The following is a 27,500-nucleotide window of genomic DNA, read 5'->3' as shown; positions in this document are numbered from 1 at the left end:
ATGACAAAGTTACCATCCTTCAGTTTGGATTTATCAGTAGCAGGAAGAGTGAGTGGTGCAGTCGCTTTACTTCTGAATGACAGTTATCAGATTTTACACTGCAGCTGAAAATGAGTTTTTCCAATATTTTTTTTATGTAATGTCACAAATCTTTGTTTGAAACTTTGTCCACAAGGTCCATCACAGTCGTAAGTACAACTGTGATTTCATGAAGTCCATCAAACGCGGCATGCTGGCTGTGTTTGTGTGAAGGTGTACGTTCTACCATGAGTAAGCCTGAGGAGGAAGAGGAGGGAGTCCCGCCCTCCAGCATCCCCCTGACTGCAGAAGATGACGACCAGAGCGAGCCTGAGAGGTAAGATGAAGACCTGTCCACGTCTGAGGAGCTCAGTGTGAAATCAGCCCACTGTCGCAGGTCAGAGAAGCCTGAGTACAGTGTCGAGAGGAAGTAACTGGTAATGTACAACGTCTGAGCTCTCTGTCACCGAGCTCGTGTCTTTCCACCGGTCTGCTGTCATCGCACTGCTTTCTTTCAGGACTGAGGAGGACAGCATGATATCCATGAAGAGCGACAGGTCCAAGGGCTTCCCTCTTGATTTCAAAGAGGAAGAACCAGATCCTAAGTAAGTCAGCAGACCTTTTCAAGAGCAGATTCTCTCATCACAAAGCGCAGCACAGTCAAACAGCCGTAAAGCTAAATGTCGCCATTTTTAACCTCATCGTCAGTGTGTGTCCAGATACTTTAGGACTAACGAAGACTCTGAGGACCTTTGGTCCAAAGATAGTGCAGGAGTAGAAAACAATGCAACTGAAGATGATCTGATTTGTTAAGTCGTGTAATTTCTTTTCCATCACCAACCTCAGTCACACTCATTGAGCCCCTCATATTTGGATATGTGTGGCCAAAAACCTGGAGCCAGAAATGGATTAATGGATGCACAGATGTGTAACACACCTGTCTTATCCAGTCTGAACTAGCCAGCTCATCCAGAGCTCTGCAGCATCACTTTTCAATGAAACATGTAGCTTCTCTTGTCATCGGCTGATTATCACCTTCAGGCTTGTTTTGAAACATTTTATTGGACAGAGAATGCATTAAACTGCAAAGCTTCTTAGTACTTGGAGGTGTCGGTGAGAGGGGCCGCAGGTCTTCAGACCACGGATGTTTGGATGTTCAAAGGTCGAGGCTAAACACTTCAGGTGATCATTGCTCCTTGAGTTGAAGACTGTCAACCATGATGTCGCAGAGAGGTTGAATTAGTCCATTTTGAAAGCATCTTCAGACTATTTTGATCTGTTGGCATTTTCTTGAACAGAGATAGATTCTGAGGTCTGATCGGCCTCTGACAGCTTTGATTTCCTTTATGTGGTAACTCGTAAAACAGGACAGCTTTGTTCTCCATCACTGAGCTCATGTCCTTCCACCTGTCTGCTGTCATTGCACTGTTTCTTTCAGGACACAGCAGGAAAGAGAGGATTCCTCTTCACCAAGCTTAATATCCATGAAGAGCGACAGGTCCAAGGGCTTCCCTCTTGATTTCAAAGGGGGAGATTCAAAGTAAGCCAAGAGAACTTTTTGAGAGCAGATTCTTTGTAAATTCTGTAATCTTGTCCTAATAATCAATGTCTTAACACGTCATCACAAAGTACAGCAAAGTCAAACAGCCATAAAGCTAAACGTCTGCATTTTTTAACCTCATCGTCAGTGTGTGTCCCCATACTTTGTTCTCCGTCACTGAGCTCATGTCCTTCCACCTGTCTTCTGTCTTTTGTTTTCTTTCAGCACAAAGCAGGAAAGAGAAGATCCCCCTTCACCAAGCATGATATCCCTGCAGAGCGACAGGTCCAAGGGCTTCCCTCTTGATTTCAAAGGGGGAGATTCAGATCCTAAGTAAGTCAGCAGACCTTTTCAAGAGCAGATTCTCTGTAAATTCTCTATGTCTTTTAATCCTGTCATCATCATGAATGTCTTAACGCGTCATCATGAAGCGCAGCACAGTCAAACAGCCGTAAAGCTAAATGTCAGCAGTTTTAACCTCATCATCAGTGTGTGTCCAGAGACTTTTGGACTGCAGTGTAACTGTGAGCTAAGACTCTGAAGACCTTTGGTCCAAAGATGGTGCAGGAGTAGAAAACAATGCAACCGAAGATGATCAGATTTGGTTTGTTAAGTCGAGTAACTTCTTTTCCATCACCAACCTCAATCACACTCATTGAGGCCCTCATATTTGCATATGTGTGGCCAAAAACCTCTACAAAGTCTGGCCCTGGTACTCTGCCAGAGCCTTCAGGCCCCCGGGTTCCCCCATGAGGAACCGTAGGAAGTATATGTGGAAAGGCGTCTGGGCTGCTGCCACCACGATGATTTCCTCTATGTGATGACTTGTAACACAGAACAGCTTTGTTCTCCGTCACTGAGCTCATGTCCTTCCACCTGTCTTCTGTCTTTTGTTGTCTTCCAGGACAAAGCAGGAAAGAGAAGATCGTTCTTCACCAAGCATGATATCCCTGAAGAGTGACAGGTCCAAGGGCTTCCCTCTTGATTTCAAAGGGGGAGATTCAAAGTAAGCCAAGAGAACTTTTTGAGAGCAGATTCTTTGTAAATTCTGTAATCTTGTCCTAATAATCAATGTCTTAACACGTCATCACAAAGTACAGCAAAGTCAAACAGCCATAAAGCTAAATGTCTGCATTTTTTAACCTCATCGTCAGTGTGTGTCCCCATACTTTGTTCTCCGTCACTGAGCTCATGTCCTTCCACCTGTCTTCTGTCTTTTGTTTTCTTTCAGCACAAAGCAGGAAAGAGAAGATCGTTCTTCACCAAGCATGATATCCCTGCAGAGCGACAGGTCCAAGGGCTTCCCTCTTGATTTCAAAGGGGGAGATTCAGATCCTAAGTAAGTCAGCAGACCTTTTCAAGAGCAGATTCTCAGTTAATCGTGTCTTAATCTCTCCAAAATGTTACTGCACTGTGCTTCCAATTTCTACAGGATTCCATCTTTGGTCAAAGTCTTGGTTTTAAGGTGTTCTGTTTCTACTTCCATTATTCAGCGTATCACTGATGGATCATTCTTCCTCCACAGAGTTCACCAGAAGGGGCCAGATGTTTCCACTGATTCGCAGACAGACTTGGACACAATGTTTATGGTGTGTCTCATTTCTGCCATTTGCAGCTTTAAATTAGGGAAAAGCAGCTCCTTTTTTGGGATATCCTCATGACTACCAGGAAAAAAATTTTGTCCAATCACAATATATTTTTCTTAAAATTCCCCAATCTTTGTAAGGTAATTAGAATACTGAAAACAGTTTTTTTAAGGAAATTTTTTAAACACTTAAATACTATGCTAAAATACAGTTAAAATGATTCAGACAATGCTTTAATGTGTTGTTAAGAGACATATAAAATATGCCAACAACATTTCAAGCCAAAATGAAAAATATTATGCACTTACTTTTCCTCCTCCCATAACATGTGCTTGCACTAATGACGCCATTTTCCTTAATGAGAAAGGGAAAGGTACCAAAGCCCCACCCCTTCACATTTTGATATCATTGAAAAGCCCTAAATGTCCTCTGTAGATAGCAGAAGGAGTTAATTCAGTAGTATGCAGTGGGTGGGAGATATTTAGGTTTAGAAATGTCCTCCACAGAGGACAAATTTGAACTACTGGTAGTCAGGAGGGTATTAAGTATTCTAAATATTGTGAACGCAGTAGCATCTCACTATTTGTTTCGAGTTTGCACGAGGACAACGTTTTTCCTTCATTAACGTGGAATGTGACAACCACTTAAGACCTTATGAGGGGAGAATGAGTGTGTGGGCTCGACTTATTGGTCTTGGGTGCAGCTGTGTGCATAACCAACATCTCTTAACATACAGTATGCACTCATATATTCTGCAGTAAGGAGCATATCATCCACCTTGTGGTCAGCAGGTGCAGCTTAGCAGTTCTGTTAGTGTCCATCAGTATCCATTACCCTGGTAAAAAGGGAATTACACCTAATCACCAAGAAAAGCAAGTGCAGTGCAGAAAGAAGCCTTGATGGCGACGCTTTGGAGAGGGACCTACATCTCCTCCTGTTATACAGTTAAATCAGCAGTAAGGGTTCAGTCAGGCCATAGAGGTGAGGTACAACCAGGCTGAGAGGAAGACACTGTGCAGGGTCTCTGCGTAGCTCTGCCTGTTACAGACACAAAGGTTTAGTGAATGTTGTTTGTTCCAGCTTCTTAAGGAGAACATCTTTACGTTCGTGAATACCGAGCTTAACGAGTTCCAGAAGGTTCTGAGTGGAAATTACCCAGAATGCACAGGGGACGAATGTGAGATGAAGCAGGTGGTCGAGGGTGAGGAGGAAGAGCGGAGGAAGAGCAGCAGAGAGGCATTTCTGAAACTCACACTGCAGTTCATGAGGGGAATGAAGCAGGAGGACCTGGCCGACTGTCTGCAGAACAGTAAGAGGATCTTCATAGATGTAGCAGAAAAAAGTTGTTAAAACTGTACGTCAGAAGTCTGCTGTAAATATGCTGTGCAATACCTGCATCACATATATAAATTCATCTATGCTTAAGTCTCCCTCCAAAGAGTATGTAACGCTAACCCTCTCTTTCCCATGACATAAAACCAACCTTGACCATCATGAGTAGCTATTCTGGACCTCAGCTGGCAAAAGCTTTGTTTCCATTTCCAAAGAACGTGGTTGAGTAATTTATTCATTTTGCCCTCTAACAACACATGAAAAGAAAGCATGGGTGGACGCCAAGAGTCCTCTCCAGCTCCGAATCTCAGAAAATATTTACATTGCAATGATCGTATTAGACTCTTAAGACAGACCTGTCCAGTCTAAAGTAATCCAATGGCGTATTTGTCATTTTTCCTTGTAGGAGCTCTTGCTCCAGTGTGCCGCTGTACACTCAAATCTAATCTGAGGGAGAAGTACCAGTGCGTGTTTGAAGGGGTTTCTAAAACAGGAAGTCCAACCCTTCTGAGTCAGATCTACACAGAGCTCCACATCACAGAGGAGGGGGCTGCAGAGGACAATGATGAACATGAGGTCAGACAGATTGAAACAGCGTCCAGGAAACCAGACAGACCAGAAACAACAATCAGATGTGAAGACATCTTTAAGGCTTCATATGAAACAGATCAACCAATCAGAACAGTGATAACAAAGGGAGTGGCTGGCATTGGGAAAACAATCCTAACACAGAAGTTCACTCTGGACTGGGCTGAGGAGAAAGGCATCCAGGACATACAGTTCACATTCCCGTTCACCTTCAGAGAGCTGAATGTGCTGAAAGAGAAAAGGTTCAGTTTGGTGGAACTTGTTCAACACTTCTTTACTGAAACCAAAGACACAGGAATCTGCAGGTTTGAGGAGTTCAGGGTTTTGTTCATCTTTGACGGTCTGGATGAGTGTCGACTTCCTCTGGACTTCCACGGGAATGAGACCCTGACTGATGCTACAAAGTCCACCTCAGTGGATGTGCTCCTGACAAACCTCATCCGGGGGACACTGCTGCCCTCTGCTCGCGTCTGGATAACCACACGACCTGCAGCAGCCAATCAGATCCCTCCTGAGTGTGTCAACATGGTGACTGAGATCAGAGGGTTCACTGATGAACAGAAGGAGGAGTACTTCAGGAAGAGGTTCAGAGATGAGGAGCTGGCCAGAAGAATCATCTCCCACATCAAGACATCACGAAGCCTCCACATCATGTGCCACATCCCGGTCTTCTGCTGGATCACTGCCACAGTCCTGGAGGATGTGATGAAGACCAGAGCCGGAGGAGAGCTGCCCATGACCCTGACTGAGATGTACATCCACTTCCTGGTGGTTCAGTCCAAAATGAAGAACATCAAGTATGATGGAGGAACTGAGTCAGATCCTCACTGGACTGCAGAGAGCAGGAAGATGATTGAGTCTCTGGGAAAACTGGCTTTTGAGCAGCTGCAGAAAGGACACCTGATCTTCTACGAATCAGACCTGACAGAGTGTGGCATCGACATCAGAGCAGCCTCGGTCTACTCAGGTGTGTTCACACAGGTCTTTAAAGAGGAAAGAGGACTGTACCAGGACAAGGTGTTCTGCTTCGTCCATCTGAGCCTTCAGGAGTTTCTGGCTGCTCTTCATGTCCATCTGACCTTCACCAAGTCTGGAGTCGATCTGCTGTCAGAAAACAAATCGTCTTCCCTGAGGTCTCTTTTTTTTGGAATCAAATCTGAAGACTTCTACCAGAGTGCTGTGGACGCGGCCTTACGGAGTCCAAATGGACACCTGGACTTGTTCCTCCGCTTCCTTGTGGGTCTTTCACTGCCTACCAATCAGAGTCTCTTACGAGGCCTGGTGACACAAACAGGAAGCAGCTCAGTGACCAATCAGAAAACAGTCCAGTACATCAGGAAAAAGATCAGTGAGGGTCTGTCTGTGGAGAGAAGCATCAATCTGTTCCACTGCCTGAATGAACTGAAGGACGCTTCTCTGGTGGAGGACATCCAACAGTGCCTGAGTTCAGGAAGACTCTCCACGGACAAACTGTCTCCTGCTCAGTGGTCAACTCTGGTCTTCATCATACTGTCATCAGAAAAAGATCTGGACGTGTTTGACCTGAAGGAGTACTGTGCTTCAGAGGAGGCTCTTCTGCAGCTGCTGCCGGTGGTCAAAGCCTCCAACAAAGCTGTGTAGGTTCCCAAATAACTACATCAGATACATTTAACTGCAGAAAATATGTAAGAATTGAGACTAACCTTACAGTCTCTTTGTTGCTCCTTCAGGCTGAGTTGCTGTAATCTGACAGGGAGAAGCTGTGACGCTCTGTCCTCAGTTCTCAGCTCGCAGTCCTCCAGTCTGAGAGAGCTGGACCTGAGCAACAACGACCTGCAGGATGCGGGAGTGAAGCAGCTCTGTGCTGGACTGGAGAGTCCACACTGTGCACTGGAGGTTCTCAGGTCAGGATTCGTCAGGCAGATGATGGACAGCAAACACGGGCTGGAACATATGTTCCATGTCCAGACAGTCGTTTGCTAATAGTTAGACTTCAGTATAAAAAGATTCAGTTACACAAAAGACTCTAAACAGCTTCTCTCACTTGATAATAAGTGTGTGTGTGTGTGTGTGTGTGTGTGTGTGTGTGTGTGTGTGTGTGTGTGTGTGTGTGTGTGTTTGCAGCCTGGCTGGCTGTCTGATCACAAAGAAAGGCTGTGCTTCTCTGGCCTCAGCTCTGAAATCCAACCCCTCCCGTCTGAGAGAGCTGAACCTGGACTACAATCATCCAGGAGGATCAGGAGTGAATCTGCTTTCTCGTGGTTTGCATGTCCCAGGCTGGAGACTGGAGACTCTCAGGTTTGGACAAACAGGAGGTTGAGTTTGTTTGAGTCCGGGGGTCAAAGAATCATTAAATCATAAATGTCTTCCCACATACATCTAGTTTGGCTCTAGCCTTGCAGAAAGCGTTTGTCTTACTTGCCTGATTTTGAGATCTTCATCTTGTTTGTGGTGATCACAGCTTAAGAAACACAGTAAATTTTCTACAGTCCGTCTCTTTTCAAAGGCAGCATCTGCAGCGTGCACAGACGCTGTCAGCAGTTTGCATTAAAGTCGATCTGTTTTTGCACCAGGGTGGACCATGGTGGATCACGGTGGATGAAATCTGGTCTGAGGAAGTGTAAGTGTGTGTTTTTTCTTCAGATAATGACAAGTTTGATTGACAGATTGTTTGGGCCACAGGTGGCCAATCACTCAGCGTAGACCAATAGCCAATGATCTGCAGGTTTTTATTCCATACGTTTACCTCAGCAGTTCTACCTTAAAGAGGGCTGAACCCCTCAAACATCCCCGACAACCCCTCAGTTATCCATTTGGTTTTCTGCTGAAATATCTTGACAGCTGTTGAATGTGTTGTCTTGAAATTTGGTGAAGATATTTTGGATGAACCCTAATGAGTCCGGTGATCCTGTGACTTTTCATCTAGCGCCATCATAATGTCATCGTTGTCTGATACCTTTATTTATGACCAGATACCTGAAAAACTAATGACAGCTCCCTAAGCCTCAAAATCTAAACTATGTCCTAATGGTAAATAAATAAATATGACAAGCTGATGTTAAAAATGTCGTCTCCATCAGATGCCTGTGAACTGTCAGTGGACCTGAACACGGCACACAAGAAGCTCATACTGTTGGACCACAACAGAAAGGTGATTGTGGCGAAAGAGACGCAGCCATACCCTGATGATCCGGACAGATTTGACTACTGGAAACAGCTGCTGTGCTCAGATGGTTTGACTGGCCATTGTTACTGGGAGGTTGAGTGGAACGGGCATGTTTATATAGCGGTGGCTTACAGAGGAATCAGACGGCGAGGAGAAAGCAACGACTGCTGCCTGGGAAGGAATGATCAGTCCTGGAGTCTGAGCTGCTCTGATGAAGGTTACTCAGTCCTGCACAATAACAACAGAGTGCCCATCAAGAGCCCCCCACCCACAAACAGAGTGGGAGTGTACCTGGACTGGCCTGCTGGCACTCTGTCCTTCTTCGGAGTGTCCTCTGACAAGCCGACCCACATCTATACCTTCCACACCAGGTTCACAGAGGAGGTCTACCCTGCATTCAGGGTCAGGATGGACCCATGTAGCTCGTCAGTGTCTTTCTGTGACATAGTTTAGATCAGTCTCTGGGTAGACAAGAGTTCTGCGCAGTGCAGAAGCGGGTTGCTCATTGATTCTCTCATCAGATGTCCAGAAACAAAAAGGATCTCGCTGTGAGAGGCAGCTACATCCCCACACCTTTAAATATATAAGCAGAAAACATCAGGTTGCACCACGTGATGAAGCTCCTCATCAGTCCTCTGTCCCAGTGAAGACCGGGTGACGACTTTTGTTCTGTAAGGTAAGAAAATGTTGAAGATGTGTGAAGGTGAAGACGTAGCATGCTCAGAAAACACCTGTTCAGAAGCTTCCACATTTGTCAGTAGAAACTAATTTCTTTTGCCGGCCTTCGCCATCGGGGTCATTGTATCACAAATTAACGGGGGCGTGGTCAACTCGTCTGTAGCTAATCGAGAAACCAGCACTTGTGTTTAAAAGTCCTCGTTTAAAGAAAAAGCCTCATCTTACAAAGACTGAAGCAGGCAGAAAAAAATGTTTTTTGTCCTAATTTAGAGGACAAAACCTCTTTTAGTGTAAATCTGGACGAATATATGTAATTTTTGTTGTAACATTGACATGTATGTACATATATATACGTCTATATCACATTACCCCATCATACAATATCTACCAGGTTGTTACTGATCACTGGACAATGTATTTTATGACATAAGACAGATTAATGTAAGAGGCAAATAATGTGAGCTAGGTGTAAGATCTGTTGTTCGTGAATAAATCTCCACACCAGTGCAGTAAAAATTTGTCTAAAACACCTAAAAAAGACAGACCCAAAGTGAACTGAGAGCTGTTCTTGAACCAACCAACCATCTCTGTTGAACACTTTGATTTTTTTCTTATATACCTGAATATTCTTCTGTAAATAGATGCCTGCAGATGATATCTGGGCCTTATTATCTGGAAAACATAATGGGACCACAGCATGTTTTCTCTGTACCTATATTTTTGGCTGTATATATTTTTATTGAGGCCAGTTTGTCTAGAACTGTAAACAGTTCACTGAAGTGGCAGATTGGCCTGTTCAGAATTTTACTGGCTATTCAAAGTGTCCGTCATCTGCAAAGTTAGCTGTGATTGGCTAGATTTTCACATGGAAGAATGGACGGAGGCCCCTCTGTCCAGCTCAGGCTGTTATTGGCTTACCTTGCCACTAGGCTTCATATGGCAGTTTATGATGGTCAAGTGAAACCTGAGACTCCACAGACTAACTGGAGACAAGATGGCGCATGTCTCTTTGTGTTTCTGGAAGTTTCTACCGGGAAAACGCAGAAGACAAGCAGAAGACGAGCACATCAGCTGCTAATTTAAAAGGAGAAAACATCTTTCTGTGGATTATTATCACGTTCTGGACTAAATATTTTTACTCCAGTGGATCTTCTGGACCTTCGTGGATGTTTCCAGTCTGTTTTTGTTGGAGTATTTTCGATCTATGGATCATTAATTGACATTATCAGTGGGTTGCCTTAATGTGGCTTTAATTTTTAAGACAGTTGTTTGTCTGCTTTCGGTGTTTATTATGCCTCCTGATGTGATCATATCTTAAAGTGGTTTCCATCAATCGATACAGGAGTATCTTAGCTTTCTGTAAATGTGTCAGTCGACGGGAAGAAAAATAAGAAATGCTCGTAGGGCCACCGGTGGTCCGTTGGAACGGTAAAGCGTTGTAGTGCTGGATGTATAAATATACAATATGTATGTATGTATTTGTGATTAACCTACCAAAACTGCACTATTTGCTAGTTAGCCATCTGTTGACATGAGGTTTCATGAAACTTTTCCTGTTTTCTGTGCTCAATTTCACGTAACTAAAGTCATGCGTGTAATGAAAATGCTAATGCAGTACACTGTCTTATTTTTAATGAAATCGACCATCATGTTCACATTTTTGCAGATGTTTATTGGCCAAAGAAAAAGAAATAAGAAATGTGTAGAGAAAGCTGAATGATAACTGCAGCTGAGTATTTTTAATGTAATTAACAATTTTACAAAATGACGATTCAAATGTGATCTGACAACGCAAACTCATGAGAAACATTCTGCATCAGAAAAGCTGACAACGGTCAGAAAAATAGCTCAGAGTCACAGTTGCTTGTTTTCAGAGGTGAAAGTTCTTGAGATGTTTCTGAAGTTTAAGACGGAAAATGTGTTAATGAAGCTGGTGAATGGATTCAGACCCACATGTATGTATGTAAATATACTGTATATATGGACTTCACAGCCCTGTGCTACGACTCTCTAAAAGACGTTCCTCCTGTGGTTTATTCAGCTCCTGCTTGGTCCTCAGACTATGGCTGATTTCATGAACTGAAAAGAGAGAAAAGAGGAAAAAAAGGAGTGTAACAACACAATGAGCTGTTTACATGCAGCAATAGAAATCAATAACTAAAGTAAATTAAATGTGTCATCGTCTTTATAATATAACAGAATGAATGTTATATCAAGGGCTGAGCAGCTGATACAGATTATATACTATAAACTTTAATACTTTCTATTTTTCATTTCAGTTTTATTTGTATAGCGCCAAATCACAACAGAAGTTGTCTCAGGACACTTTCCATACAGAGCTGGTACAGACCAGCTCTTTTATCTACAGAGACCCAACAATTCCCTCATGAGCAGCACTTGGCGACAGTGACGAGGAAAAACGTCCTTTTAACAGGCAGAAACCTCGAGCAGAACCAGACTCTGGGTGGGCGGCCATCTGCCTCGACCGGGTGGGTGAGACAGACAGAGAGAGACAGACAGAGAGAGACAGACAGAGAGAGACAGAGTGAGACAGACAGACAGAGAGAGAGAGACAGAGAGAGACAGACAGACAGAGAGAGACAGACAGAGTGAGACAGACAGAGAGAGACAGAGTGAGACAGACAGAGAGAGACAGACAGAGAGAGACAGAGTGAGACAGATAGAGAGAGACAGAGTGAGACAGACAGACATGCAGAGAGAGAGAGAGAGAGAGAGACAGAGAGAGACAGACAGAGAGAGACAGACAGAGAGAGACAGACAGAGTGAGACACAGAGAGAGACAGAGTAAGACAGACAGAGAGAGACAGACAGAGAGAGACAGAGTGAGACAGACAGAGTGAGACAGACAGAGAGAGACAGACAGACATGCAGAGAGAGAGAGTGAGACAGAGAGAGACAGAGAGAGACAGAGACAGAGACTACTATATTTCTATGATATTTAGCTGTCTTATACTATGTATTAGATTATACTATATTAAAACATCTGAACTTATGCTTTATATCCCATACAGCCATATGATGACAATGATGATGATGTATTACGTTGTAATCTTGTATTACATCATCATATGTCAATGTTAATACACATAATGCTCAGTATAACGACGTCATTGTATTATATGTATGTTCTAAACCTGCTGACGCCTTTAAACGAAAGCTGAAGATGCATCTTCTTATATCACTTTCTCTCTTTACCTGACGGGTGTCTTATCCTGCTGTTTTTATGCTTTTATTGTTTTATCACGTTGTTATTATTTACTGTTATGTTAAGCACATTATGGTGTGTTTCGTGCTTGTGCTATGTGTGTGCTTTACATGATTATGATATTATTCTCATGAATGCTGTCATTACTCGTACATGTTTTTTTGCTTTGTTGACTTTGCTGATACTAATCACACTGCTCTTGATTGATTGATTGATTGATTGATTGATTGATTGATTGATTGATTGATTGATTGATTGATTGATTGATTGATTGATTGAGTCTATGGATTATCAGATGGCACTATGTCACTTTTCTTCAGACTGTGCTGCAGTATAACTTTAAACACTGACCATGACTACCATGTGTACTTATTTCCTTGTAATGTTGAGTTTATTGTGCTTATATTGTTTTTATTTTTACTTTTAGAGTTAGATTTTTTTTTTTTTTTTACTTGTCCTCTCTTTTGCTTTACTTACTTCTGCCCTTGTTCTGCTGCAGCACCTGAATTTACCCTCTGAGCATCAACAAAGGATTAGCTTCCCGCTGCATTGAGTCTGTTTCTTTGACAGCATCAATCAAAACATTTAAACTCACCTGCTTGAAAGAGAAGCTGGCGACTTGGCAGTCACACGGCAAACTCAGCAGATGGGCCTGAAAACGATCTGAGACGGGAAGCAAAGATTCAGAACCTGAACTAATTTTACCCAAAATATACTATCATTAAAAATAAATAAAAAATCTGTTTATGTGCAAAATCTGTTACACAGCAATTCCTGAACCACTCATGCGTCATTACTTATTAAGGAGTTTTATAGTCTCAGTGTCTTAAACTGTCTGTTATTATAATGGATTTATAATGGAATGGAATAAAATGCATTTATGCCAAAAACACATGAAAGCCTCCTGTTTTCTGTACTAATATGAATAAATTCATCATTTTTGATAAAGAGAAAAAGCAGTATGTGTGTCGTGTGGAACTGGTGCGCGGTGGTTTCCGTTACTGCTGAGGATCTGAAGTTTTGTCACGAGCGCCACAAACTGGTCGTAGTCGATGCCGTCTGTGGAGTGATACTCGTGCCACAGACTTCTGAACGTTTCATTGTCTAAATCCAGCCCTGTGTGATAAAGACAACGGTGAGTTAGACAGCTCGACTCGACACTCGGTCAGTTCAGGTTTTCTTCAGTCTGTGTGTCGTTCCCACGCTGGTAAAGATCAGATGTTTTACCTCGCGCAGACAGAGTCTTCTTCATTTGGGTTTGAGTGATGGCGGGTGGATTCCTCCTCTCGTAGCTCTCCACGTACTCCCTCCTGGCTACGGCCACATAGTGCTCCAGTTTGAAGAGCTCCACCACGTCCAGGTCTCCGGACTTGTCTGCCTGAAAAAGCTGGTTAAAGAAATCGATTGAAAGCATACAAAACCCAACACCTCATTGCATAATGGCTGCAGCCAAATCAATGATACCTGAAGCTTCGTACCCCCTGTTGAGACCCCACTGATCCTGGCACAAGCAGATTTGATGACTAACTATGGCTGTAATTACTGAGCTGATTAGCCGAACCAGCGGTGGAGTGTGAGCTACGAAGGATACGTCCATGAGAAGCAGCAGTAGACGGGCTGTCCTGAGGCTCAGGGCTGCATTGCAGAGAATAAATGCAGTCATGAGTGTGAACACTTCTCATTCAGATGATTAGACAGCGGTGTTAAAGTTAGTGGAAAAGAAACGGACATTTGCCACGAACAGAATAGCCACCGGCGATCAGCTTAGCCAGAAGACCTTCAGCATTCAGCATCTGTTTGAAAAAAAGATGAATAAAGTAGATGAACATAGTTTCCTGCTTCACATGCAGAAGTACACTTTATATGGGTTCAGCTTCCTGTACATCCTTACACTGACCCTGAGTACTGTAGCAAAACACATTTTTACAATTTTGATCATCACAAATATAAACTGTAAATACTGAACGATTACAAAACTTAAAAGACTGAAAAGAGAGTTAACATGAAATGTCTGGAAACAATCAGCTGAAATACCTCCGGCCTGCTGTCCTCCTGTGAAGGAAAAGGAAAAGGAAGAAGTCAGAAAATGTTCTGAATCATGAACAATCCCTGACTGATTCTTCAGATTCCCCGTTCATCAGCGTCACTTACTGATACACACATTTGGTCTGGGAATCGGTTACACTGCAGCTCATTTGGCCAGGAAACGCCAAAACTGGTCATCAAACCCTCACAGTCCTTTTTGGCTCTCTCGCAGAATGACCTGCAGGGCCGCTGCACTTCCCCAGCCACACACTGGGGGGCGTACACCATGCACATGAAGAGGCGTATGTCCACCGAACACACGGTTTGCAGGATGGAGTTGAAAAAGGACATCTTCACCACCGCGTCCCTCTGACTCGTGTGTCCCAGGAGATTCGGAGTGATGGTCTGGTTGTAGGACAGGCCCTGGCACATCGGGATGGTGATCGGCTCACAGATGCCGCCGCCGCTGCCCACGCCGTACTGGAACAAGACACAAGAGCACACTTTTTCACTTTGGCGACCCTCCTTCGGCGAAATGCTGCCATTGCACGAAGTTTGAACTCATAGCCTTCAGTGGAGCAGAGTGAGTCCTTGAGCACATTTGTGCTGAAGGACCTTTGATGGTTGCGATGCTTCAGGGTTTTTGAAAAATGTGTTACATTAACTGCTCTGTCTCCGCTGCTGACTGCTGACTCCTCTCAACCTGCTGGACGGAGGAACCACAAGTGTTGTCTTAATCCTGGTCTATGGAGCATCTGATCTTAAAATCTGTGTCCCTTTGGCTGCTTCAGAAACCTTTCCAACCAGTGTGCAGAACTCTCTTGAAATGTACTTTACAAGCGTAGATATTAAAAACTCTGCACCTAGTGGTTTCTGAGACACAAGCATCCTTGTAAGCATCTGATCATCTTAATGTTGGGGTCAAAAAGAGCAGACTCACGTGTTCACAGGACTCCGTGGTAAAAGCTTCACACCTGAGGGCGTCTGGCCACTGGAAGCCAAACCTGTTCATCAGTGACTCACAGCCGGACTTTGCATGCTCACAGAGCGTTCTGCAGGGAGGTCGAGGTCTTCCTGACACACACTCAGGAGTGTAGACGGAGCACAAGAAAGGCTTCAGATGGGTGGAGCACTCCACTTTGACAAGTGGATGAAACTGATGTGCCTCCAGGGCTGCATCGTCCTGAGTTTTGTGGCCTAAGACGTTGGGCATGACGGTCTCAGTGTAAGGCAGGTCGTTGCAGAGAGGGACAGTGATAGCCTGACATGCTGCAGCCGGTGTTTGAGTCACACTGAAGTCTTGAAACTGGAAGAGCAGAAACATAAATCATAAATCATTCTTTCTTTATGAATTTCACTTGTGTAGTTTTCATCAAGCTCATCTGCACCTGTCCTGTTCACTCATCGTGTCAAAGTGCCTTTAAAAAGTCCCTTTCTTTCAGTGCTGTCCAGGATTTGTTTGTGGGAATCTTGCGATTGATTTTTGTCCGACCTAACGTCACATGAGCAGGTATGAGAGGCAGTCAGGTGCTCTTAGGTTGACACAAGCGCCTGCAGCTGTCACTATGGCTCCCAGCCGACTGGTGGAGAGTCCCAGGTATTTAACCTCTGTGGAGTCATTATCAAAGTCAATGAAAGCACCTGTCAGTGTCTTTAATGGCAGTCATTAGAGTGGTTGGAATCACCTGATGTCAGGTGTGAATAACAGTCCTTGAAGTTGTCTGAGGACCATTTGTTAAATCCCTGTGAAGGGATGAAAGGACAGTATTGTAGGTGGGAGGTGAGTGGTGTCGTAGACCTCCTCCTCCTCCTCTGTCGACAGATTGCTTCTCTATTTCTGTATAAACATCCTCCTTCACTCCTCCTTCAAACCATCTGTCCTCTCTGTCCTCCAGTGAGTGTCCCTTATCTTTCAGGTGGAGGTAAATGCTGAGTCTTGACCTGAAGGCTTGGCCCTCCTGCGTCGAGCATCACTACATCCCTACTGTTCAACAAGCAGTTGTGATGGAGTGTATCAGTGCTCTGATGTGTCAGAAGTGTTTCTGGTGTGACCAGTTGGCTTTTTGCTGTCTGGTTTTTTATTGCTTTGTTCAAGACACTTTGTAAATTGGTGCTCGAAATGTACAAATGTGGATATTATTACGTACGCGTTCACAGGACTCCGTGGTAAAAGCTTCACACCTGAGGGCTTCTGGCCACGGGAAGCCAAACTTCTTCATCAGTGACTCACAGCCGGACCTCGCTTGCTCACAGAGCGTTCTGCAGGGAGGTCGAGGTCTTCCCGACACACACTCAGGAGTGTAGACGGAGCACAAGAAAGGCTTCAGCTGAGGGGAGCACTCCACTTTGACAAGTGGATGAAACTGATGTGCCTCCAGGGCTGCATCTTCCTGAGTTTTGTGGCCTAAAATGTTGGGCATGACGGTCTCAGTGTAAGGCAGGTTGTTGCAGAGAGGGACAGTGATAGCCTGACATGCTGCAGTGGATGTGTGAGTTGAACTGAAGTCTTGACCCTGGAAGAGCAGAAACATAAATCAGTGAATTCTTCTCTCTGAATAGTTCTGCTCCTGTAGTTTTCATCAGCCACGTCTGCGCGTGCCCGATTTGCTCATAGTGCCAATGTAGGAGTCAAAAAGAGCAGCCTTACCTGTTCACAGGAGTCTGTGGTAAAAGCTTCACACCTGAGGGCTTCTGGCCACGGGAAGCCAAACCTGCTCAGAACTGGTTCACAGCTGGACCTTACATGCTCACAGAGCGTTCTGCAGGGAGGTCGAGGTCTTCCTGACACACACTTGGGGGTGTAGACGGAGCACAAGAAAGACTTCAGATGAGGGGAGCACTCCACTTGTAACAGTGGTACAAACGTAGTCAAGGTCAGAGCTGCATCGCTCTGCGTTGTGTGGCCTGCAGCGTTGGGCAGGACAGTCTCGGTGTAAGGCAGGCCTTTGCAGAGAGGGACAGTGATTGTCTGACATGTTGCAGGGGATGCTGGAGCAGCGGGAGTGCCCGGACCCTGAACGAACAGAAAAATAAATCAGTGATTTTTTTTTTAACAACCAATGCACCTGCCCCCTCCTGACCTGGGGTTAGCCCAGATATCCATACGACCGCTTCAGATGCTTCTGTGGTGCAACCTTTCAACAAAGATGAACCCAAACTGTAACCCCGTGCACTGTGGTGACGGTGCCCCTTCTAACATTTTCACCGCTGCTTTGTAAAGGAACAGTGTGACGTTTTAGGTAAGACAGTGGAAAAACAGTGAAAACAGCTCTTTCCAAAGGCAACAGAATCATGTATCAGCACCTCGAAAACTCAGTAATTAACATCTGGAATGTGTAAAAACACCGGGTGCGGTGTCTTCCTGCTGGCACTAATCCAAGCAAACCATTGTTTGCTGTAGCTTCATGTTTAATGCACAGAAATGGAGTGAAATCCATCTCAGGAGGAAAGTTGAGTGTTGAACTAGTTCTTGAAAGCCACTGATTCAGTTCTACAATGTGAAAACAACAACAACAACGTGAGTTTCAGAAAGGACAGCTGATCCTCATCATTTCATACTAACCTGCACACAGTTTGACTGCGGCAGAGATTCACATCGGAGCCTCGATGGCCAGAGGAGCCGCTTCGCTCTGAGGGCGGACTCGCAGTCTGTCTTGACCTTCTCGCACAGAGCTCGGCACGGCTTCAACCGGCTGTCGTCCTCTGAGCTGCATTCAGGCACGACAACACGACACATGAGCGTGGCGACGTTTGGTGAACAAGAGGTCTCCACAATCTGACCAATCTGCTGCAGGTTGTAGCCCAGAACTCCAGTTGGATTGAGGGTAGTGGTGTATCCCAAACCTTGACAAAAGCTGGCCGTCACCGGCTTGCAGTTCGCCCTGTCATCTCTCCTGCTATGGGCCTGCTGAAGAGACAGCAGCAGCCCCAAAACCACCAAGACCCAACCCTTCATGGCTCTCAGTAATCTCCAAAACTGCCCTGTGCTGTTACACAAAGCTTCTGGAGGTTTGAGACCAGTGTGTCTCTGCACTGTTCAGGAGGTGGAGCAGGAGTCCACGAATGGAGTTTCTACAAACAAAGCACTGATTTAGGACCACCGCAAAGGTCGCATATCACTAAGATGCTCCACATAGAATGAGAACCAAACTGGTCCCAGAGCAGCAGCCGTGCTCGGAGAAATTCAATTCCAAGTGCGTTGTAAGAAACACATCTGGTTGTGATTGTGTGTGTTCTGTGTAACCTGGGGGGGTCAGGATTTGTTGCATAAAAGCTGGCACCATAAAGCCGACTTCTGGATGGAAAGTATTTCAACACTGACAGGAGCGACAGAACGAAGTGTCAGCATGTCGGGATTTTCCAAAACAACTGTGTCTCTGGAGCGTCGAGTTCCAGGATTACACATCCACCATGTGGCTGTTTGTGGAGGATTAATTGGTTCTCTGACGCAGGCTGACCTAAAAAGACCGCAGAGGGGCGACTGTCCTCCTGAAACTTACTGTCTCCCTTTGTAAAGACCCTTGAAGGTCAAAGCTTTGAGTCCTCTGTCAGGACGCCAGATGCCGAACATCGGTTCTCAGTTGAAGTAAACCACTAACTGGTACGCAGCAGATTTTATGACAACACGAAACTTTGTCACTGGACCCACATTGAAGTACCAGCAGGTACGGCTGAGTGTCTTATTGGTACCTGATTCATACAGTGAAATGCACCATGGGCTGTTTTATGAAGTGGTTATCAAAGCAAACTCTGACCAATGATGTCTTCCTGTTCATGATCTGATGGCGTCAGGTCAGAAAGCGCTTCAGTGAGTGTGTTCACGTGAGCTCCAGTATCCTGGTTCTGAGTGTGTTTGCTCATATTTAGCACAGAACATGAAAAACCCAGTTATTCATATTCCCATATTCATCAAATCTCAGTCAGTATGTTCTGTGCCAACAACGTTCAAACGGGGTTTAAGGTGTTTACATGCAGCAGTAACCTGGTTTCTGCTCCAGGTTTCTCAAAACCGAATGAAGGCCTCATTTGTATTATTTATGAATGTTTAATCTGAAAGACGTTGAAAAGTTGTGGCGTCTCTGTCTCTGAGTTTTTGCACTACATGGAGCAAAATCCTCAATCATCTTTTTCAGGCAAATGAAAGTGACTGAAGTTAAATTCTACTGATTTTCTTTCTGATCATACGGAAGAACTTATTCCAGCTTTAACCTCCAGCTGCAGCAGATGATGATGGAAACAGGAATTAACAGGAATTAAATAATAAAGGCATTAATATGTGAACTGTGAGCACCGTCTGCTGACATTCATTCCAGCACGCTTCAGATTATCTGTAATACAGATTACAGATTACAGATACAGATTACAGTCAGCACTGCGTTTCAAACTGATTACCTCAGGTGTCACAGGTGGATGAACATCAGCGGCCTGAGAATGTGATCAGGCTGCTGATGTTCGTCTGTGTCACTGTCAGTTCACACCTGAGCTTCCTGTGCTCACTCCTCCCTGTTTGTCCTCCAGGACAGCTGGGACTGTAGAAGGGTGGAGGAGATCATGTTGGACCTGGACAGGAACATGGACGGCCGCGTGAGCTTCGAGGAGTTTGTTGCTCTGGTGATAGGATAGGATTCATTTGGAGCCTTAAGTCCAACGTTCGGCCTCTTCTCAGCTCTGGTTTGGGAACAGGGTTGATGAGAGTGCTGAGGTTGAACATTATATAGACACACGCATGCAAATATTTGGTCAAGATTAGTGATACTTGCTCACTAAGCAAGTGAAAGATCCAAACAGCGCTTAGTAACACCCTCCTTGGTACTTTTTGAAGAGTCTTTCAGTTCTCGTTTGGGGGATTTTTGCTCATTCTTCCTGCAAAAAGCTTCTACTTCTGTGACACTGATGTTCTGTCATGCATGCGTTGCTCTTTTGAAGCCCATCCACAGATTTTCGATCAGGTCGGGGGGGCTGTGAAGGCCACGGCCAAACGTCTGTTGTGGATGAGTCCGCTGTAGGAGCCATCCTCTTTTCACCTGCAGGTGGCGTAACGTCTGCTTCCAGAATTTGCTGATGTTTAATTCAACTCTTTTTCTCCACCGGCTAAATGTTCTGTGACACAAGCTGAGAGCAGCTTCTGCTTTCAGAGCTCAGCCTGACCTCCACTGCTCCTGTTGACCGTCACTTCTTAACCACACGACAAACTGAGGAGACCTCGGTCTGAAAATGCTTTGCCACCTTCTGATATCCTTCTCCTGCTCTGTGGGCTTTCAGAGTGCAGGCAGCTGCTCAGAGGAGCTCATGGCTGCTCTCAGAGGATTCTTTCTTTCTAAATTTGCATCACCTGTCCTTCCTAACGAGGCCTGTGAACAAGCCAGAGCGCTATCAAGCTAATTAAAGAAAGAGCTCAAATCTCTCAATGCACAAACTTCTGCACGTCACTGCTGATCTTTTTACCACAGAAAAAAAAAAGAAGCATTAATCTCACTTGCTTAACTGCTGACAGTAACAGAAAGTCTGACCAAACCTTTCCGCTCTGTGTGTGTGTGTGTGTATTTATATTTGTACTCTACTACATTTGGGACATGTGTACTTTTTACTGCATTATTGCACAGTTTCTAATTACTCTGCAGATTATGAGAAACCTTTGATAAGAACATAAGATAGAATATTATCAATGCTCAAAGGGAAGCAACACGAGTCACACGGCCATAAGGCGAAGCTTTTTAAGAGGTTTATTTCATAAAATGACCAAGCTGAAAAGAGCTAAGCCTGGAGCTCAGCTGCAGCCTGCCAGGCTCTGACCTGGACCTGTGAAAGACAATGAAAAGAGAGAGAGAGAGAGAGAGGAAGGGGTGTGGCCATGGCTTTTAAACCCTGCACACCTGCAGATGATCACAGGCAATCAGCACAGCAAAGGCTGAGGCACTTTCAAAATAAAATAAAAAAAAAAAAAAAATAAATCAATATTAAACCAGTGTATTAAATCTTATCCACAGGAGAGTGTGTGAGTGTGAGTGTGTTTCTGCCTGTCAGCTTTCTGAGGAGCTCTGCTGCCCCCGAGTGCCAACATCAAATACTGCAACTCCAACCTTTGCTCTTCATCAGTCCTGCCGTGTTGAAAACATGACAACCTCTGGACAGTTTTACACTTAAACAAGATAAGCTGCCGAGCTTCTGCAGCTTAAACGAAACTGGTTTTATTCATTGAGTAACGGATGCAGTAAAGCCGAGAACACGTGCCACTTCATAGACTAAATAACATTAAAAACATGCGAACGCACACTGGATGACACACAGAAACCAGCGCGTGCCATGACGACGCCTGCAGTGAGCGTCAGCCGCTGCACGAGGTCAGGAAAACGTCGCGTTCGGACGAGCTAACAGCCGCTGTGTGGACCGGCTGCACTCTGGGAGCAGAGCTGAGAGCTGAGCAGCATGTTTGTGAGCCACCGTGAAGCTGGAAATCACACAGGCTCCACTGCAGGACGGACGTGTCCTCCTCCTGGCTGAAACGTGTCCAGCAAAAGACTTTCAAAGTTCATAACTTAACATCTTTAAAAACAGGCTAAAATCGAAATAACCTTAAGACTTTGGGTTCTCGAGTCAATCGAAAAGTTGGACGTTTTCCACCAGCGTGGCTACTGTAGCTCCACCTGTCCTCGTCCCTGTCCACGAGCCTTCAGAGCCACCAGCACAAAGTTCCTTGGAGAGAGGTTTGGGTCGAAGAGAGGGACGAGCTGACTGTCCACACCTGCAGAGACACGAGGCTTTAGCACAGAGTGGAAATGAGCGTTTGTTAAAGTTTGTGTCTCAGCAGCCTCCAGCCGCTCACCGTTCTCCTGCAGGTAGATCATCCTGTCCAGCAGCACCAGCGTCTCCACCACAGGGGCCAACAGCAGGGCCAGGCTGAAGTACACCACCACCCTGACCTGCTGCTTCAACATGGCCTCCACCCGCTCCGGGTCCAGAGGCAGGCCGGGAGGCAGGCCGACCCGAGCCAGACCCAGACGAGCGTACCTGGGAGGGAACGTTTTATTTAGCTCATGTGAGGAGAAAAGCACGAGCATCTATTGGAAACAGGCCTTTACTCTGAATTTCTCCTGTTTCCTCAGGAGTACAGAATCCTTCAGTGGCTCAAAGGGCTTCACTTCTGCCAGTCCTCTGATATATTTTCACATTTTCAGAAGCAGAGCAGCACACTGGGATCACATAACTCTGCTATAGTACTGACAGAGTACTGTAGGAATATACATAATACAGGATTATCTTACCTGAGTGTCTCCAGGTAATCTCACCTCTCTTGATGTTTTCACCCAAACTTTATTAGCAACTGCCTTTTCTGTTCATCACGCCCTGATTTGACAGTTGACCATTATTCAAATACAATCTTAATTTTTGAGAATTTACAGTTTCTGCTGACGGACCCAATGAATATGAGCCAAAATCCAACGTTTGAATTCAGCGCCCCCCAGTGGTAATATCAAAAAAGGCATCGTGGTGTGCAGCGAGATGAATGGGAGACACCAGTCTTCACCAGGACTGTCTCATTTTTCTAAAAACACACACAATCACCACCAGAAAACTTCTTCAGACGCTGAAAACTGACACACGGCGGCTTTAAATATTCAACCAGGCCTTTTCTTTCATCTGCTGCTTAAACCGGAGTTAAAAGAGTCGTCCAGCTGCTGAACGTTTCCCGTGTTTGATTCAAATAAATCAATGTGTCAACGTAAAGGTGCATTTAAATACAAACATTTAGTCATTGACTAAAATCTGCATTTAAAAGACAACTGAAAAACCTCGCAGTGAAATCATTAAAAATGATTAAACTAAGACTTCTCTATATTTATTCTGTCCTTAAAACATTAAAGTTAAGTGAAAGAATTTGACTTTTTGCCACTAATGTGTTACTAATTCATTTGTTGCCTCCTTTAATAATTCTTTAATGAATTAATAATAATAATAATTAACAGTTCTATTAAACATCTGGACGTTTACGAGGCTGAAACTCTGGATTTTTGACATTTTTGCTCAATAAATGACTTTAACACATGGTTATCAAATTTGCTGCTAATTTCTGTCCATCAGCTGATCAATTAATAAACATCAATTCTCAGTTGTTTCAGCCTTATTGAGCTAAAAAGCAGCTGCAGTGGTCACTCACTCTGTGAAGGGCAGTAAGTGGGCTTTCTTTATGGTCTGGATTCCGGCCCGGCGCAGATCCGGTCTTGTGTCCCTGATGAAGGTCTCCAGCATCGCCCGGTAACAGTGTGTCCTCAGCAGCTCGCTCTCCTCCCGAAGCCTCCGGACGTAGTCCTCCACAGCGTGACACGCCCCCTCCCGCGCCTTATAAGACAGCCGATGTCCCGGCAACCCCCGCACCCAGGCGCTCATGGGGTAGCCGAACTCTGAGGGAAGCGATTCCTGGTCTGGCGTTGGGGGGGCGGGACGCTCCACCAGTCCTGGGGGGGTGGGATTTTCTCTGGTGGTGATTTTCATGTAGCAGCACGCCACAGACGTGATGCCGCGTACATGCGGGCAGTTGACAAAGTGGCGGAGGAGGGTGGCGCTGAGGTCGCCGCAGGCGTGGAGACCAGTCAGGACGAAGTCTGGACAGCCTCGCTGGGTGGTCTCCTCAGGACGGACCCCCTCCTGGGCACAGGAGCAGCAGGTGTCCGATGAGTCCTCCTCAGACTGGCGGGGTCGTGTTGTCAAATCGAAGTCCTGCGACAGAGTATCTGTGGAACCAGACGATGAGGTCTGGACCTCGTCAGAGCGGTCCTCATGAGCAGACCCCCGCAGCCTCTTTTTGCTGGGTCCAGATGGAGTTGGGGGGCCCTCAGTGAGCTGACACTCTGCAGTCCTCAGCTGCTCTATGAAGGCCTCCCACGGTGCTTTGGGGTTCACCCAACCGGCCACATGGCGAGGGGAGGGCTGCGACGCTGGACCCAGAGACGAGCACTTCTACCAGGAAGAAAGACGTTTATGAGTTTTGGTGCTAACAGCTTGAAGACGGACCCGCATTGATCAGGCGGAAACAAGCACGACTCCAGATTAACGCTGTGATGTATTTGCATTTAAAAAGACGACGTTGTGTTCACAGCTCGTTTCCACTGACAGCCAAAAATCAGTTCAAAGGTCAGTTTCACTCTCAGAGATAAACACTGATTCACAGATGGAGACTTTCAAGAAGACAGGATGCTGCGCTTCATGTCTGTCACAAACCTTTCCTTTCCAGAAAAGTACAAACTGTATCGGGTTCACCATCACAGAACAGGAAAGAAGACTGTAAACATTAATAAACAGGAAAGACAAACAGCCCAGACTGAAAGACGGTTAACTTTTGTCTAACGAGTTCAGCAACGCACCAACCTGCTTCTGCTTCTCCTTCTCTAAGGCCCGCAGCAACTGTCCATCAAACTTGGACGCCACAGCAACGAGGGTGTGATCGGCCTCAATCGCGGTCACGGACAGTCTGAGCCCGAAGGACAGGAAACGAGTCAGGTGACCCTGTTGAGACGGCAGACACTCAGTCACACACACACTCACTCAAACACTCACTACAGCAGGGAATGGGGATTCATCCGCCGCTGAAAGTAGTCCCCAACGTAGAATCATCCAAAAGAAACCTCCTGCCTGCTGATGAAGATGGGACGAACCTGTCCGGAGCCCACATCCACCACTCTGCTGCAGTCGGTCCGGTCACAAAGCTGTTTCACCAGCTGGGATTTAAACAAGAGACACAGGTCAAAGCGAGTCCACGTCCTTAGATTGACACAAAAAGCAAGGACGGATGAGCAGTCTCGTACCATGCCCAGCTTGCGGATCTCGTGCTGTTTCTTGGGTTTGACGTGCCTCCTGAATATGTGTCCCAGCAGTGAGCTCTGACTTTGGTTTTCCACGAACTCCTCGGGCTTCGCCGAGCCGGCCGCTCTGCCTCGCTCCCGCCTGCAGTCTCTGGGAAATGCCAGAGCGTGAGCTGTGGCCCGGAACGCCAAGAGCGACAGAGGCCAAACCGAGGGGTACCTGTAAGGACAGGACGGCTGGTACTTAGATCACACGGCTGGCGGCATCTAGTTCATTTAGTTTTTGTTACACTTGCTGGCTGTAACGACTTCACTTCCCCACTGTGGGATTTATCTTACACCCCTCATTCATTAGTCCTTTCAGAACTGGTGTTTTCTGACTCAATATGAACCCAATGACAGCCTGAGACCCCCTCCTAAATATAACCCTTTCACCTCCGTCTTATGTTGATGCTTCCTTACTGACTTCCTTTTTCCATTCTCTTGTTCTTTGCATTAAGGATTTGTGACGGGCCTGATTAGTCCAGCAGTACCTTCTGTCTCCATGTTTAGCATCCAGCAGCAGGTCTGCGATCTGAGGATAGGACAGGTCCTGCAGCACAGGCTGCCAGCTGCTGGGTAACGTGTGCCAGAGATCTTCAGTGAAGAACTCCTGCAGGGGAATCACAAACGGGCAGTTATTAGAGAAACTGTGAAGGATGGGATGTGAATCCAGCTGTCAGAGTTACTTTATGTAAAGAACCACATGAATAGTTCCTAAAACACAGACAGACCATACAGGACTTTATTTCACTGAATCACTGCTGCAGCTGATGGAGCTCAAGCTGAGGAGGCAGATAGTCTCATAAAGGCACATTATTAGTGTGCAAATGAACACAATCAGCCAACGTCAGTGTGTAATAACGCTTTGGTGTCATGGACACTTCAGTTTGCAGGCAGCGTTTGTTTCAAAAGTTAACAAAACTCAACAACATTCACTCCTGGAAAGGCTGCAAACTGTGACAAGAGTCAGCTGCGCGTACGCACAATGATATAGGAGTCGGACACGCGGCTGTACTGAGACAGGAAAGTGGTGAGTCCTTTGGCCAGCTCTCTCTGCTGATCTGCTGAAAGGCTTGAAGTACTCATGTCCACATCCTGTGCTGCTGACAGATCAACTGACATGAGACTTGAAGGCGAGCTAATGCTAACATAAGTTAGCTCGTAAATGATACGTTATATTTACAGTCAAGGCGAAGTGTGTCCAAAACACATAGGCAGCTACCACTCACACAGTCCTTACAGTTATCATTTCTAACGCAAATTACGTGATTTTCACTTCACAAATGCGTGTTTCTTTTAGCTACTAGCTAGCCAGCGAGCTGTAACTTTCACATGGAGAGTGCCGATGCGTTAATGTACGTCGCGTACATTCAGAAGTCACAGGTCGGCCCACGTACGTTACATTAAAATATATAGGAAAATACTCAAAAGATATTTTATATAGCTTATTTACAAGTATGTCAATTGTTTAGATTCATTGCAACGTTAAAATACACACATCTAATGCGTATAATAGTTGGTGGTAGAACTAATAGTACATACGTTGATTTTTCCAACTTTGTGGCTGTCCCAGAAGGCAGCATGACCCGGATATTGATAGTTTGTTGTCAGCAGGAAGACGCGCGTGGTGACAGTGTGCAGCAGGTCTGGCTTTATATTTCAGAAAGTTATTTTCATAGATTTACAAATAGGGAATCTGTGGATATGAACCCACCTACGTTCAGAAACACGCGTGGCCGATTTTTCCCTTGAGAAGTGATCATATCCAGCCATCGATAATCACGGAATTAGCATAGATAGCGTTAGCCAGCTAACGATCGCAGGCTGCTAACGTCAACAGCGATGGCTAATGTCAACAGTGAAAATCACTTCTTTCAGCGTTACTTAACATTTATTTAAGTTTATATAAGTTAGGTAATTAAGACATTAGCTGCGTTTCACTTGTTTGTACATCGTCTTCTGGTCGTAGCTCGTAAATTACTTGTACAGTACTGTGGAAGATGAGGCTAATGTAACCTGCGAAGTACTTTTGCTTAAGTAACACGACTGATTACAGATTCGAGGTACATTTAATGTAGCTTTATACTTCTACTCCACTATATCTCGGAGACAAATTTTGTGCTCCAGGTGTGTTGATGTTGATTGAAAGTGTAAAACACTGACAGGGAACATTTTACTGCACTTGCTGTACTCTCACCTTTCATGCTTCAAGTATGTTTTGCTCTTAATACATGTTTTTATTAATGAGCGCAAAAGTCCAAATTCTCCTAAGAATGAATGAATATCTTTTGTTCAGGTTTCCCTAAATTTTTGCTTTAGCAGGCAGGTTTTGCACATCGGTCATATTGAAGTGATGCATTAAAGTTTAAATCCAGACAGCGTCTGACAGTGATGTGTTTGTCTTGCAGGATGATGTGTTTAAACTGGCTTCAGTTGGACTGCGAAGGCTGAAGACCTGTTGAAGGGGTCAAAAGAAGGAGATCTGCACAGTTGTTTTGTGTAGAAGTGTGCGACGTTAATTTTA

The 27,500-nt window shown here is 45.2% G+C and overlaps 4 protein-coding genes across 4 annotated transcripts in view; 2 read left to right on the top strand and 2 right to left on the bottom strand.

Moving 5' to 3' along the window:
• LOC139333278 (protein NLRC3-like) overlaps positions 1-8,684 on the top strand; it is an 8,803-nt gene extending 119 nt beyond the window's left edge. Inside the window, exons 1-12 of the mRNA XM_070965544.1 lie at positions 1-355; positions 1,457-1,558; positions 1,784-1,891; positions 2,463-2,564; positions 2,790-2,897; positions 3,084-3,147; positions 4,225-4,453; positions 4,883-6,680; positions 6,774-6,947; positions 7,168-7,341; positions 7,617-7,663; positions 8,124-8,684. The exon at positions 1-355 is cut by the window's left edge and continues 119 nt beyond it. Of these exons, the coding sequence (XP_070821645.1) occupies positions 267-355; positions 1,457-1,558; positions 1,784-1,891; positions 2,463-2,564; positions 2,790-2,897; positions 3,084-3,147; positions 4,225-4,453; positions 4,883-6,680; positions 6,774-6,947; positions 7,168-7,341; positions 7,617-7,663; positions 8,124-8,662 (3,534 nt within the window). The 5' untranslated portion in view covers positions 1-266 and the 3' untranslated portion in view covers positions 8,663-8,684. The remainder of the gene's footprint in view (positions 356-1,456; positions 1,559-1,783; positions 1,892-2,462; positions 2,565-2,789; positions 2,898-3,083; positions 3,148-4,224; positions 4,454-4,882; positions 6,681-6,773; positions 6,948-7,167; positions 7,342-7,616; positions 7,664-8,123) is intronic.
• On the bottom strand, positions 8,643-18,194 carry LOC139333281 (uncharacterized). The gene is made up of 12 exons (XM_070965549.1): positions 17,701-18,194; positions 16,786-17,151; positions 16,286-16,651; positions 15,079-15,444; positions 14,265-14,618; positions 14,148-14,165; positions 13,843-13,906; positions 13,705-13,748; positions 13,341-13,491; positions 13,116-13,229; positions 12,709-12,776; positions 8,643-10,966 (listed from the first exon to the last, which is right to left on the bottom strand). The coding sequence occupies exons 1-12, from the start codon at positions 18,091-18,093 to the stop codon at positions 10,943-10,945; spliced, it is 2,328 nt and encodes a 775-aa protein (XP_070821650.1). The 5' UTR covers positions 18,094-18,194; the 3' UTR covers positions 8,643-10,942.
• Positions 18,195-20,845: 2,651 nt separating this feature from the next.
• mettl25b (methyltransferase like 25B) lies at positions 20,846-26,325 on the bottom strand. Its single transcript, XM_070966654.1, has 8 exons — positions 25,961-26,325; positions 25,468-25,586; positions 24,938-25,154; positions 24,788-24,850; positions 24,501-24,638; positions 23,293-24,092; positions 21,961-22,145; positions 20,846-21,879 (listed from the first exon to the last, which is right to left on the bottom strand). Exons 1-8 carry the CDS (start codon positions 26,096-26,098, stop codon positions 21,767-21,769), a joined length of 1,773 nt encoding a protein of 590 aa, XP_070822755.1. The 5' UTR covers positions 26,099-26,325; the 3' UTR covers positions 20,846-21,766.
• Positions 26,326-26,574: 249 nt separating this feature from the next.
• The window catches only part of isg20l2 (interferon stimulated exonuclease gene 20-like 2), a 3,413-nt gene continuing 2,487 nt past the window's right edge, over positions 26,575-27,500 (top strand). Inside the window, exons 1-2 of the mRNA XM_070966631.1 lie at positions 26,575-26,620; positions 27,385-27,500. The exon at positions 27,385-27,500 is cut by the window's right edge and continues 674 nt beyond it. The gene's annotated coding sequence lies outside the window, so the exon portion shown is untranslated. The remainder of the gene's footprint in view (positions 26,621-27,384) is intronic.

The sequence above is a fragment of the Chaetodon trifascialis genome, chromosome 7 (genome assembly GCF_039877785.1).
Source record: "Chaetodon trifascialis isolate fChaTrf1 chromosome 7, fChaTrf1.hap1, whole genome shotgun sequence".
Lineage (NCBI taxonomy): Eukaryota > Metazoa > Chordata > Actinopteri > Chaetodontiformes > Chaetodontidae > Chaetodon > Chaetodon trifascialis.
This window is presented reverse-complemented; position numbering and strand designations above follow the sequence as displayed.

What these genes read in the sequence shown, in the direction of transcription:
- mettl25b (XM_070966654.1), bottom strand. Translation starts at nt 26,098, where the DNA reads ATGTCAGTTGATCTGTCAGCAGCACAGGATGTGGACATGAGTACTTCA. An exon ending in TGTCCGACTCCTATATCATT is followed by an intron (nt 25,587 to 25,960) that starts GTGCGTACGCGC and finishes ATTCCCCTGCAG; the next exon opens with GAGTTCTTCACTGAAGATCT. An exon ending in AGATCCGCAAGCTGGGCATG is followed by an intron (nt 24,851 to 24,937) that starts GTACGAGACTGC and finishes TTTAAATCCCAG; the next exon opens with CTGGTGAAACAGCTTTGTGA.
- LOC139333281 (XM_070965549.1), bottom strand. Translation starts at nt 18,093, where the DNA reads ATGAAGGGTTGGGTCTTGGTGGTTTTGGGGCTGCTGCTGTCTCTTCAG. An exon ending in TACTGCTGCTTCTCATGGAC is followed by an intron (nt 13,492 to 13,704) that starts GTATCCTTCGTA and finishes CAGCTTTTTCAG; the next exon opens with GCAGACAAGTCCGGAGACCT. An exon ending in GAAGACTCTGTCTGCGCGAG is followed by an intron (nt 13,230 to 13,340) that starts GTAAAACATCTG and finishes TTTATCACACAG; the next exon opens with GGCTGGATTTAGACAATGAA.